The 13,837-nt window shown below is 42.3% G+C and overlaps 1 protein-coding gene across 2 annotated transcripts in view; it reads left to right on the top strand.

Annotated features, from left to right (window-relative positions):
- Positions 1 to 13,837, top strand: part of LOC117454958 (uncharacterized) — a 46,783-nt gene that overhangs the window by 16,323 nt on the left and 16,623 nt on the right. For both annotated transcript variants that reach the window (XM_034094258.1, XM_034094259.1), the window contains exons 20-26: positions 45 to 204; positions 961 to 1,025; positions 1,124 to 1,365; positions 2,103 to 2,271; positions 3,811 to 4,014; positions 4,702 to 4,852; positions 10,391 to 10,530. In XM_034094258.1, the coding sequence (XP_033950149.1) occupies positions 45 to 204; positions 961 to 1,025; positions 1,124 to 1,365; positions 2,103 to 2,271; positions 3,811 to 4,014; positions 4,702 to 4,852; positions 10,391 to 10,530 (1,131 nt within the window). The remainder of the gene's footprint in view (positions 1 to 44; positions 205 to 960; positions 1,026 to 1,123; positions 1,366 to 2,102; positions 2,272 to 3,810; positions 4,015 to 4,701; positions 4,853 to 10,390; positions 10,531 to 13,837) is intronic.

A 13,837-nucleotide genomic window follows, 5' to 3' on the forward strand; every position in this document is an offset into this window, starting at 1 on the left:
AGACTTTAAACATTTCTGCCTTTTTTTCCCCCTTTATTCTGCAGAAAATCAACTCACCCCACCAATGCATCTTGTGCCGCACTCCTCACCCGATGTCCGAAATGCTTGATTACAAAAACAAGGAGAACATGGTGAAGCTCTTCTGCTCCAGCCAATGTGTGGCGTCGTACAAGCTGTGGCCTGGAAATGAGAACAAGCTTCAAGGTACTGGAGAATACATTTTCTATTCATTTTACACTGGCTAAATGTATTGGTCATGTGTTGGGCTCAGTTAATTTTAACCAGACACTGGCATAGTGTGCCATCCATGTGATGTTTCTTTACAAAAAAGTTTAAGAAAAAGTGGAACTAATTTTGAGAAAGATCAGCAACTAGAACCATATGTTCCACAAAAGAAAGCAGTAGAACTTTAATTTGAAAGGTTATATCTGCCAAATTATTATTTTGAGCAGCATTGGTATTGGTCCAGAATTTCACAATTGGTGCATCCCCAAATAAAATATGATCCGGGATGTCCAGTTTTACTGACTGAATTCCCCCTCGTGGGTTAATAAATGTTGATCTTAATCTTGATAACATTTGAATGAATATATAAACCTTTCATAATGGTTTATAACAGACTAGGATGTCATTGTGAGCAGATTGATGTGTTTTATTAATGTATTGTCAACCACTGTGGCTACTCCGGTGTGCATCCATGAGTACATTACATGTTACTTGTTAGACGCTTTTATCCAAAGCGTTTTACATACTCAATACTGTGGGCAATCCCCACAGTGGGGTGAAGTGTCTCAGGGACACAACGACATGGTGACTACAGTGGGATTTGAACCTGTGACCCCCTGATCCGAACACCTATGCACAACCCACTGCACCACACGCCGTAAAAGCTAAAGATAACTTGTGTATTTACAGGGCGTTTTATAATTGTTGTTATGTGTTTCTGATTTCTCGCTTCAGAAAAGAAAAGCTGTCGTCAGAGGAAGAAGAAAAGCGACAAGCAGTCAGAACAAATATTAAATACTGTGAGTATATTGCATAAAAGAAATTCATAGTAAATACAGAGTTTGTCTGATTTGAGCCTAGATAAGTAACAGTACCATAACTGTGTGTTGTCCCACAGGAAGAGGGAAAGATCAGTGAGCCCTCCACTGCAAGCGAAAATGATGCATCTGCAGATGTCATAACTACACTCCTCTTTGAATGTTCATCGGTTGCTTATTGCAGCTGTGGAAAGACACTGCAGCGGGGAGAGATGCTTTACAAGCCAAAGAGCTCCAAGGAGAGTTTTTGCTCACCAGAATGCCTCGCCAAAAAGCATCCCCACATGAAATTTGTCACCAAAACGTGCTACAACTGCTTCCAGTAAGTCCTGGATATTTCTATATATGCTGTTTCTGGTCTGTATGTGTGCATTTGTATAAAACAGACAAAATGTACTAATTTCAGATTTTCTAACAAAGTTCATCAGTTATGATACATTATCTACAGTATAGTATTATTGCATAGAATACATTATCCATACAATAGTATTTGGAAAATCAATTTATGTTTCTTTCAAGAGAAAACATTTAAAAAAGTATTCCCTTGTTCAAGCGTCTGGGCTGTGAGGTGTGGTTATAAATTGAAGATCTTGAGCTTATGTTTAAAGAGGCCTTGTTATGTTTTTGGGGGATTTCCCTTTCCTGTAGTGTGTTCTATATGTTTTTGTGCATGTACAGTACATGGTCTGCAAAGGTTAAAATCCCTGTGTCTCCTCCAAAGGGAGTTACTGTCCCACACACTCCTCCCCCCCCCCCCTGCCTCAAACGCCTCCATTGGAATCCTTTTCTACTTCCGCAACAGAATGACATCCCTATGTAACACTCTTGCTTCTATTGGCTAGCGCTCCTTTGAACATTGAAGCATTTAAACATGTCACAGTAGAAGCATAAAATACAACTATAAACCTGAAAATAAGCATTATATGTCTTCTTAAAACAAACAAACACCTTAAACTCAAGAGACTGAAAATGCATAAATTAAAAAAACAAGGTTTCTGTGTGAAAGCAAAGCACCCAATGCAACACTGACAAATCCCACCCTGATCTCCTCCCCTTCAGGGTGATCCTGCGGCCTCGCAAAATGATTCGTTGTCCAGTGGATGATTCAGGAACTCTGAGGGACTTGTGCAGCGACGCCTGCCTCACTTCTGTCAACTCCAAGCGGAAGTTGGCGGCCCCCAAACCTCCACCTCTCTCAGAGTGCAAGATGTGCTTCCAGAAAGTCTATGTAAGAAAAAAATATACTTGCTCTTTTGTTTGTCTTTAAGTTGCATCAATGCCTTTAATATACCACACTGGGGATTGTGCAGTCTTATGTTGTGATATGACATTTTAAGGACAAGATGGCGGTCTTTTTTAAACAAACTTGCAGTAAATGGCTCATTTGTTGGGAACTATTTTCACCTTTTGAATAGTTTTCATACTAGAACAACAAGTATTTGCAGCAGTAGAGTAAATGGAATTTACTTTAAAAAAAAAAAAAAAACACATTGTTTCCATGATCATAATAAATAAATAAATATACCAGCAAGTTCAACCTTATGGATAATATAGAAATGACCATCCATGTAAGTAAGCACAGGGCTCCGTAAGTTATAATGGATTACTAAATCTTTCTAAATCATGTTTAATGTAAGTGAAAGGGATCGTTGTGAACATATGTTGATGAAGTTTGTTCAATCGAGAGCTTGATACACTCTCAGCCATTTGAGCCATGTTGATTTTTTTAAATTTTAAATACATATTCATGCGAAAATGTCAGAAAGGCATTTTGCACTCCAAATCTCAGGCCATGGTTCTCAGCAGGAAACCAATGGACTGTCCACTCCAAGTAGGGAATGAGTCCTTACCCAGGCCCAAGTGAAGGAGTTTAAGTAACTCGGGGTCTTGTTCTCGAGTGAGGGAACAATGGGGCGTGAGATGGGCCGGAGAATCGGAGCAGCGGGAGCGGTACTGCAGTCGCTTTACCGCACTGTTGGGATGAAAGGGGAGCTGAGCCAGAAGGCAAAGCTCTCTGTCTACCGGGCCATGTTCGTTCCTACCCTCACCTATGGTCATGAAGGATGGGTCATGACTGAAAGAACGAGATCGCGGATACAAGCGGCCGAGATGGGTTTTCTCCGCAGGGTGGCTGGTGTCTCCCTTAGGGATAAGGTGAGAAGTTCGGTCATCCGGGAGGGACTCGGAGTTGAGCCGCTCCTCCTTCGCGTCGAAAGGAGCCAGTTGAGGTGGTTCGGGCACCTAGTTAGGATGCGACCTGGGCACCTCCCTAGGGAGGTGTTCCAGGCACGTCCAGCTGGGAAGAGACCAAGGGGTAGACCTAGGACCAGGTGGAGGGATTATATCTCTTCGCTGGCCTGGGAGCGCCTTGGGACCCCCCAGTCAGAGCTGGTTGATGTCGCCAGGGAAAGGAAAGTTTGGGGCTCTCTGCTGGAACTGCTACCCCCGCGACCCGACCACGGATAAGCGGGAGAAGATGGATGGATGGATAATATGGAGATTTCAAGAGACTTAAAAATATAACTTTAAAGAAACTGTGATGAATGTTTTTCACTTCTTTCTGGCATTTATAGCCTGCATGATAAGGGAAGAATCTGCAGATAAATGCATAGTGAAAATAATCATTATTTGCAGCCATAACGTCTGTTAAGCAGAGGAATAAAAAATGTTCATAGGATATTCAGAAAAATATAGTAGTAGCTTTCTACTTTGAATAATCTGAATTTCAAAAATACTATCAATCAACAAGCTCTTTTGTCATCCCTAGAGCAAATTCAAGCTGACGGTGGATGGCAAGATCAGCAGAATTTGCAGCGACGCCTGCCTCATCAACTACCAAAAAGTAAACAACCTGCAACTGTACACCTGTGGTGTCTGCAGCTCCATCAGCACCGACAAACAGTTCCTGCTGAAGGAGAAGGACGGCAGTAAGAGCATCTGCAGTGAGGAATGTCTGGTCGAGTTCAAACGGGTAAGGAATTCATGTCAAAATCACCATCAATTAATTTGACCAAGACACCGTAAATATTGAGGAACTAGTGTTGGAATATCAACAACTCCCGTTTGTGTACAAATAGCACGAGTCTGTAGGTGAATTATCAGATTTATTTACTTCATTTAGTTTGAATTATGTTGCAGGAATTGGAAAATAATTAATGATTTAATGACTGAATAAATGAATTAATAAATAACCAACCAGATATTTAAAAAATAAGCCAGTGTAAGACAAAAATAAAGTTTTTAATTATTTAAAAGGATTGGTGGTTCATCGAAAGATATAAAGCTTCATTGAGCTACAATTTCATTTCAATTATATATTTGGACTACTATGATACTCTTTTGTTTTGGTTCTTGTTAGTGGAAGCCCACTTTAATTCACAGGAGTTTGTTTTTAAACATCAGGTTATGTTATGTGGTTTGTGATTAAAAGAAAAAGGCTTATTTAAAAGAAAAAGGCAATCCACAGTATTAAAAATATGTTCTGCGTTTTGAATACAAATACACAGAGCAAATACTGAGAAACTGCTTACTTTAAGGAGTAAAGAGGAATTTTAATATTTTCAAAACATTTTCAGCTTATATAATATAAGGGTTCCCATCCAATCCTGCATGTTTGCTCACTTTGTTTCTCTGCTGTTACTCTTTCACATCTTTACAGAAAATTGAAACGCCTGAGCTTTGCCCCATGTGCCGGACGTCCCATCAGTTATCGGACATGGTGGAAAATAAAAACGACGAGGGCTGGTTGGACTTCTTCTGTAGCAACAGATGTATGATGGTACACAGATCTCAGTCTTCAAATGGCTCAGGTACTGCACTCAGTTTATTTTTTGGCTTGACTATGGCTGTCATGATATCGGACTTTCTCTTCACAATTATCAAGGAAATAATGCTGCCAGTCATATCTTTAGCTTTGTTTATTGTGCATTTGGACTCTTTTAGCCAAATGAATAACTATCATAGAACGAATAAAAGGAATTTGGTAATTAAAGAAAACTGGAATATTTACACAATATTGTCATATTGAATTCTTTCCAATATCAAGGTTATCCTCTATCAGTATATTTTAACCCCCGTTTTAGCACTAAATTATAACGTATAGCTTTTTAACTGAATAATTGATGAGCTTTGACAACAGTTCACACATTTAAGACAAGCAACAGGATGCATTTACCAGCCTACTGTTCTAAGAAATAATACTAATAGCAGAAACTTTTTCCGATCGCTTTTTGAGTGAAAGCTCATTATTATTAACACTGCTTATCCCATCTAATGTTCTTTCAAGTGAATTCAGAAAGCAATCTCTGTAGACCATCATCTATGACCACTTAAAGGTAGGGTAGGTAAGAATGGAGAAACCAGCTCAAGTGCGCTAGAATTTGAAAATACACAACCGAAAAAAATCTGCCCCTTCCCTCAGACTTCCTTACAGAGCCCCTCCTCCAACACACACGAACGCGCACACAGGGGTGCCGCCAGGGATTTTGGGCCCCATGAAAATATATCACATTGGGCCCCACCACCAGGCACAGGCCACTTTGTTTATAAATTACCTCGAGGGCCGTACCAAATGGTGTAGCGGTCCGTATACGGCCCGGGGGCCGGAGGTTCCCCACCCCTGCTTTAATATAATAACATTAGTATTAATATCATAACCAAAATACAGACTGATCACTCAATGCTTCAAACTGTCCATCATCCTAAGTAGACTAAAAGCAGTTTTTTGTTTTATATAGATCATTGGCTATGTGGGAAAATACTGTGTTTGAAATGTATAATTTAAATTAGATTTAAATTATACATTATACAGCTAGATTAGTTAGCTTTTTGTTATATATATATATATTGTATTCCAGTCTCCCTTCAGATATGTTAAGTGGCATGTCATTCAACACAATGCTGCTCACCTCCTTCAGTTGGGAGAAAAGCTGGTTCAGGTTCAGCCTTATGGGGGGACAGGGCTGCTGAGCCTAAAGATGGATCTGTTGGTCCTGGCACCAGGGGGAGGGACAACTGATTTAGTATGAATATGCGCTAAAAATGTGTCTGTATTTATTAAAGGTAGGTAGGTACGAATGGAGAAACCAGCTCGAGTGCGCTAGAATCTGAAATTACACAACCGAAAAAAATCTGCCCCTTCCTTCAGAGTTCCTTACAGAGCCCCTCCTCCAACACACAAGTTTGTGCCCAGATGGAAGGCTGACAGGCAGGGAGGCCATCCAGTCATTTTAGCCGGGCCGGCTCAGATGATTGGTCTGCTTTTTACAGTACCACGGCTTCCACAGATGACATTTTTGCATGTATTTATTGTCAAAGCACTTCATATATTCATTGCTATCGGGATGTTAAGAGCCATGGAATATAACAAAAAGTGTTTCTGAAGTGAATTACCTACCATACCTTTAAATGTCAGCTAAAAGAGCAGTGAAATGAAAGACCTCTGAATTTTCTGTAAAGATATTAACAGTACTTAATGTCAGCTTAGTAAACAAAAACACATTAGCTAAGAGACAAATTTCCACCACTCATGGACCACACCCACCTTTTCTTGTGAAAAACTGGGTGACATACTAGGGCGGGTCATACTCAGGTGCCAAAATGAATCTGAAGGAAATCCTAACATGAGGGGTGTCAAAATTATGTGTTTTTCTATGGGGAATTCAAATATGAGCTTATTTTTTAGATAGGATAACTCTAAGCTACATCGTTTTGTATTTCTAAATTGGCAATTTTACCCTTTCGAACGTCTATATAAGATAGTAAAATATATAAGGGAAATCATTTATATTGACAAAGCCAAATCATTTTTACATATTTATTAACAGGTGAACTGCATATGTATAACTGGATAAGATTACAAAGAAACATCTTCTGACTTTGATCTGAACTTTGTCAGGTGGCACAAGTCCTGCTTTGACTCATTCTTGGACATCAGTCTCCTGAGCTCTGATCCCTCCATCCCTCTTTTCCTGTGAGAAGTACGTAGCAGAAGCCTCGGTCACCATTTTAACGACCCTCTCAATGCTTTGAGTATGGCAAGGCCAGTTTAGTACCTCCATGGGGGTTTTGATGAAGTTTTTCACCTCCGAGGTGCTTAGCAAGCAGGTGAGAGGTGGCTCTGACACACCTTCTGACCAGCTGATCAAGTCCCCAATGCTGGAAGCATCACAATTGATGTCAGGAGTCCTTCTGGTCCTGACAGAGGAGTCCCCCAGCTGAGTGTCTGGGTCCCCCTCTCCCCTAATGGCCAGGATTCTCCCCACCCCCTCAATTCTCTCCTTCTGATCCTCAGAGCACAGCAGTGTTTGGAGGATGGCTTCACTGTGGGCATACCAAGCAGATCTTCTCACAGTTGGCATCACAAGTTCCAGAACCTCCTTCCTCTGGGACTTGAGGCAGTCCAGCTGAAACAGGATGTGCCTAGGCCCTTCGATCCAGGAGTGCTTGACCTTCACGTTAAACCAACATGGATAATACACTCCAATGATGAATTCCACAATCAATTGTAGATTCTTCAGTTTCTTTCCTTTAAGTCTGTGCTTTGACACCCAGAGCCTGAGAAGTCTGTTTGCTGTGGTGAGCCAGCGGCTGTGGTTTACTGGTCCAATCTCCAACAGAGCCAGCCTTGCAGGAAACACTCCATCCCTGACTGCACAGACCATTTTATAGCCATAGTGTTGATCAGTTGAGAGATCTTGAATGACCTTGTCAGGCAGCTTGATCAGTGGAGGGCCAACAAAGATCCGGGTGAAGTTTGGATTGATATCCAAGTCTGTAGCGGAATCAAGGAGCTTTCCTATTGGCCCAGATAATTTGCTGTCTGACAGAGTAGGGCCATCAAGGCCAACAATGAGATGGCGCAGGGGAAGTTAACCAGTGTGCAGGTTGCACACCAACCACACCAGCTTTCTCCCCAGGTGCAGCTCCAGCTTTCGCATAACCCCAGCTTTCACACCAGTGTTGACATTAGTTGAGTCTCCTCCAATGGCCGATAAGGTCTTATCAAAACCCCTTTCTTTCAGCCAGGCCAACAGGACCTTAGCAATCTGCTCAGCATGTGAGTCCTCTTTAGTTGCTTTCTCTGGGGTAAAGTGGAACAGATAGTTGCTGCCAGGCTCACTAGCAACACTATAGTGTTCTTCTTTGATCTTTGCAGGAAAAGATTGGTCACTGCCCTCAGCTTCCATCATCACATTGGTCAGGTCAATCCGCCCATCAAAGAGGATGCAGGAGATCCCCCCCATCTCCCTGCACTTCTCCTCAAACTCTTCTCCCAGCTCTCTCATCAACTTCTCCTGTGCTCTCTTGACCTTGTTCTTATCAATCACTTTACTTGTGTTGTCTTCTGTGATGATTCCTGCATCAATCAGAGCTGCAGTTGCTATCGCTGCAGTTGGTCTCAGCCCTATGCCATACCTTACACTAGCAAGCGCAATATTTGGAATATCGTCATAGTTTTTCTGCACTTTTGTTGAAGCTGCAGGCTCAGGTTCAGTTTCAGGGAAGAGCTCAACTTCAGGGACAAACTCATCTTCAGAACCACTCTCCAATTCCAGATCCTCATCACCATCTGCCAAAAATCTCTTAACATCCTTCCTGGCTGCCTTGTCTGCTGCTGCAGCATTTTCCTCCCTGCTCCTTCTCCTTTCCTCAGCCATGTTTTCCATCCCCTGCCTTTCCAATGTCCTCACCTGTCTCTTGTGCTCCTGCAGATCAGGGGCCCCCATTTGGTGGGGTCCTTTACTTCCAACCTTCTCTTTCTGTCCCTTGATGTATGCAAGATCTTTTAAAGGAATCCTGTTCTCTCTGCTGCAGCAACAGTTCATGTGGGCTTGAATCACACAGCCATCACAGCCTCCCCTCTCACAACTGCTAATCTGACACTTGCAAGTCAAAATATCAAATAGTTGGTCTAACTTGACACTGAACCTCTCTTTTGCATCAAGTTTTCCCTTCCCAAGAGAAAACTTCACTGCCTGATTCCAGACCTCCTTGAGCTTGGACATGATGGTCACCTTTTCATTTATAACAGGTGGCTTGAAAAGAGCATTCGCTTTGGACCACTGACCAATCAGACCAGGGAAGATGTCACCCACCAGCTGGTCCACTGGGTAGTTCCTCCTATCATCTGTACTTTGATCCCTCAAGTAGATGCCATACCTCAGGATATCCCTCAAAGTTGGCAGTTCAGACACCAACAGCTCTCGCCCAGTGCCAACAAGATTACTCAAATGAGAATTCGATTTTGCCCTTGTTTTGACTTGAGCCATTTCAACTAGTTCACACTGAAAACGTTTCATTTCCTGTAATTTTCACGTCAGACAGGAACATGAAAGCCCTGACTTCAAAATAAAAGCCCTGACTTCAAAATAAAAGCCCCCCAGCTTAAGTCTCTTTTTTCCTGAAGAATAGCTAAATAATCAAAAAATAGACAATATTCAACTGCAAATTGATGTAGCTTAGGTTTATTGAAATTGAAAAATGTCTTCAGATTTGTGTTCTACACGCCAAACTACGTTATTTGAACACCCCTCTCGGTCGATTTAGAAAAAAAAAATAGTATGGCCCGCCCTAGTGACATACTGTCGCCCTTTAGTCCCTCTCTCTTGTCTTTCTCTCCTTTCTCTTCTTTTCTTAGAGCCTGACTTTGTTGGTCGTTGAAACATGGTACAACCATAGTACAACACACTTACGTAGGCTAAGTACTAGCATCCCTCCTCACATGCTTTCACTCTCTGCAAGTGCCGGTGCCACACCGCGTTTGGAGGCAGGACCAAACCATTACATGTAATTAGAAGGGGGTGTACAGAGGCTTTGGGTAATTAACTTTTGGAAGAAAATAAGTTAAATGAATCGTAAGTTTAGTGAGTAATTTATCAATATAACGTTCTATTAATGTTAATTATTGAGGATTGATGAAAGGTTACTTACATTTTTTTTCTTAATGTTCTAAACATTTTGGGACCCCTGTTAGTCACGGGCCCTTAGAATCGTCCTAACTTTTCACCCCCTTACGGGGGGTGGCCATGTGCCATGTGCGCCCCTGCGCGAACATGGCCAATGGCACATGGCCAATGAGGGCACGAGATAAGTTTGTGCACAGATGGAAGGCTGACAGGCAGGTAGGCCATCCAGTTACTTTAGCTGGGCCGGCTCAGATGATTGGTCGTGCTTTTTACAGCGCCACGGCTTCCACAGATGACGTTTTTTTATGTATTTATTGTCAAAGCATTTAATGTATTCATTGCTATCGGGATGTTAAGAGCATTGCATGGAATATAACAAGTGTTTTCTGAAATAAATTACCTACCCCACCTTTAACTCTCTTTTTTAACATTTCTTTATAGAAAGGAACTGCCCATCTCCAGAAGATTATGACATCAAAGAAGTGAAGCCATCACTTGAAGATAAAGAAATGAAAGAAGTGAAGATTTTGCAAGAGATAGAAATTACAGAAGTGAAGCCATCACTACAACATTTGGATTTTGTGAGTATTATGTTTGTAACCCACTTTCTCTGCAGTGGAAGCAGGGTTTGGGATAGTGGCTGAGAACTTCAGGCTTTATTACTTCCCACAAGGAAGCGTTTATATAGATATCATGAAGCATTATAGCCTTCATAATATATATTGAGTGCAAAACATGTTTTTTATTTAAATAAACCCTGTATACCAGATTTCAAAGGACCAGTGTTTATGGGGATCTATCTATCTATGCAAACACGGTTTGAAATCGATCTTTGTGAGCTTCAATTGTAATCACCGGAGAGCAGGGTTAGTGATTCTCCCACTATATATATTTTTTTGCCTAGAGACTCAACATTTGTTTGACACTTGAGTTTATATTTTGGGCTTTTAGTGATGTATAATCTGCAAAGACAGCTGCCTACATTTTATAAATATCCCGATACACAAATAATACACATTCTCCCAGCTTGTCTGTTTCACTACAGATATATACACTGAACAAAAATATAAATGCAACACTTTTGTTTTTTGCTCCCATTTTTCATGAGATGAACTCAAAGATCTAAAACATTTTCTTTATACACAAAATAACCATTTCTCTAAAATATTGTTCACAAATCTGAAAAAATCTGTGATAGTGAGCACTTCTCCTTTTCCGAGATAATCCATCCCACCTCACAGGTGTGGCATATCAAGATGCTGATTAGACAGCATGATTATTGCACAGGTGTGCCTTAGGCTGGCCACAATAAAAGGCCACTCTGAAATGTTCAGTTTTATCACACAGCACAATGCCACAGATGTCGCAAGTTTTGAGGGAGCGTGCAATTGGCATGCTGACAGCAGGAATGTCCACCAGCCCAGGACCACACCAGCCCAGGACCTCCACATCCAGCATGTTCACCTCCAAGATGGTCTGAGACCAGCCACTCGGACAGCTGCTGCAACAATCGGTTTGCATAACCAAAGAATTTCTACACAAACTGTCAGAAACCGTCTCAGGGAAGTTCATCTGCATGCTCGTCGTCCTCATCGGGGTCTCGACCTGACTCCGGTTCGTCGTCGTAACCGACTTGAGTGGGCAAATGCTCACATTCGATGGCGTCTGGCACGTTGGAGAGGTGTTCTCTTCACGGATGAGTCCCGGTTTTCACTGTTCAGGGCAGATGGCAGACAGCGTGTGTGGCGTCGTGTGGGTGAGCGGTTTTCTGATGTCAATGTTGTGAATCGAGTGGCCCGTGGTGGTGGTGGGGTTATGGTATGGGCAGGCGTATGTTATGGACGACGAACACAGGTGCATTTTATTGATGGCATTGTGAATGCACAGAGATACCGTGACGAGCCCATTGTTGTGCCATTCATCCACGACCATCACCTCATGTTGCAGCATGATAATGCACGGCCCCATGTTGTAAGGATCTGTACACAATTCCTGGAGGCTGAAAACATCCCAGTTCTTGCATGGCCAGCATACTCACCGGACATGTCACCCATTGAGCATGTTTGGGATGCTCTGGATCGGCGTATACGACAGCGTGTTCCAGTTCCTGCCAATATCCAGCAACTTGGCACAGCCATTGAAGAGGAGTGGACCAACATTCCACAGGCCACAATCAACAACCTGATCAACTCTATGCGAAGGAGATGTGTTGCACTGCGTGAGGCAAATGGTGGTCACACCAGATACTGACTGGTTTTCGGACCCCCCTAGACCTCCCCAATAAAGCAAAACTGCACGTTTCAGAGTGGCCTTTTATTGTGGCCAGCCTAAAGCACACCTGTGCAATAATCATGCTGTCTAATCAGCATCTTGATATGCCACACCTGTGAGGTGGGATGGATTATCTCGGCAAAGGAGAAGTGCTCACTATCACAGATTTTTGAGAGAAATGGTTATTTTGTGTATATAGAAAATGTTTTAGATCTTTGAGTTCATCTCATGAAAAATGGGAGCAAAAACAAAAGTGTTCCATTTATATTTGTATTCAGTGTGTATATATATATATATATATATATATATATACACAGTGGGGCAAAAAAGTATTTAGTCAGCCACCAATTGTGCAAGTTCTCCCACTTAAAAAGATGTGGCCTGTAATTTTCATCCCAGGTACACTTCAACTATGAGAGACAGAATAGGGGGAAAGAATCCAGGAAATCACATTGTAGGATTTTTAATGAATTAATTGGTAAATCCCTCGGTAAAATAAGTATTTGGTCACCTACAAACAAACAAGATTTCTGGCTCTCACAGACCTGTAACTTCTTCTTTAAGAGACTCCTCTGTCCTCCACTTGTTAACTGTATTAATGGCACCTGTTTGAACTCGTTATCAGTATAAAAGACACCTGTCCACAACCTCAAACAGTCACACTCCAAACTCCACTATGGCCAAGACCAAAGAGCTGTCAAAGGACACCAGAAACAAAATTGTAGACCTGCACCAGGCTGGGAAGACAGAATCTGCAAAAGGTAAGCAGCTTGGTGTGAAGAAATCAACTGTGGGAGCAATTACTAGAAAATGGAAGACATACAAGACCACTGATAATCTCCCTCGATCTGGGGCTCCACGCAAGATCTCACCCCGTGGGGTCAAAATGATCACAAGAACGGTGAGCAAAGATCCCAGAACCACACGGGGGGACCGAGTCAATGACCTGCAGAGAGCTGGGACCAAAGTAACAAAGGCTACCATCAGTAACACACTACGCCGCCAGGGACTCAAATCCTGCAGTGCCAGACGTGTCCCCCTGCAACTTGCAGGTTTTTTTTTTTACTACATTTATGCCTAACCTTGCCTGAAAATTACAATTAAAAAAGTTAATGCAGGATTTGATATGTTTTACAAGACATAAGGGCAGGAATTCAGAGGGAAAGGAGCCGTTTTGAGCTCTGCTACGAAAAACTGCGTCATATTACATCACATGGGGGATCAACTTTCTCGGACTCCTTCCTTTTGCCCAATCCGAAGTAGTAGTTTTGAGCGGTTGTGATTTAGTGAGCTGGTATTGTTTCGGTAATTTTACATTGCATTTCATTCATTTGTAATCATGGTGAGCTTGTGTTAGTGCAGGTTGCACAAACTCCAGCCTGTCAGGACATCGAGTCCACAGTTTCCCTAACAGGAACAGGACCGGAGCTAGCGTTCGTTCCTGGGTGCGTTGTGCGAGGTGCATCCACCTTCCTGCAGCACATATACTCTCCACAGCTGAAGCCTAAAGCCTATCAAGCAAAACGTTTATCAGCAAACCGTATTACATCTCTCTCCCCCCCCTTCGCTGCTCTCTCTCTCCCCCCTTCGCTGTTCTCTCTCTCCCCTCCGGTACAC

The sequence above is a fragment of the Pseudochaenichthys georgianus genome, chromosome 11, assembly GCF_902827115.2.
Source record: "Pseudochaenichthys georgianus chromosome 11, fPseGeo1.2, whole genome shotgun sequence".
Taxonomy (NCBI): Eukaryota; Metazoa; Chordata; class Actinopteri; order Perciformes; family Channichthyidae; genus Pseudochaenichthys; species Pseudochaenichthys georgianus.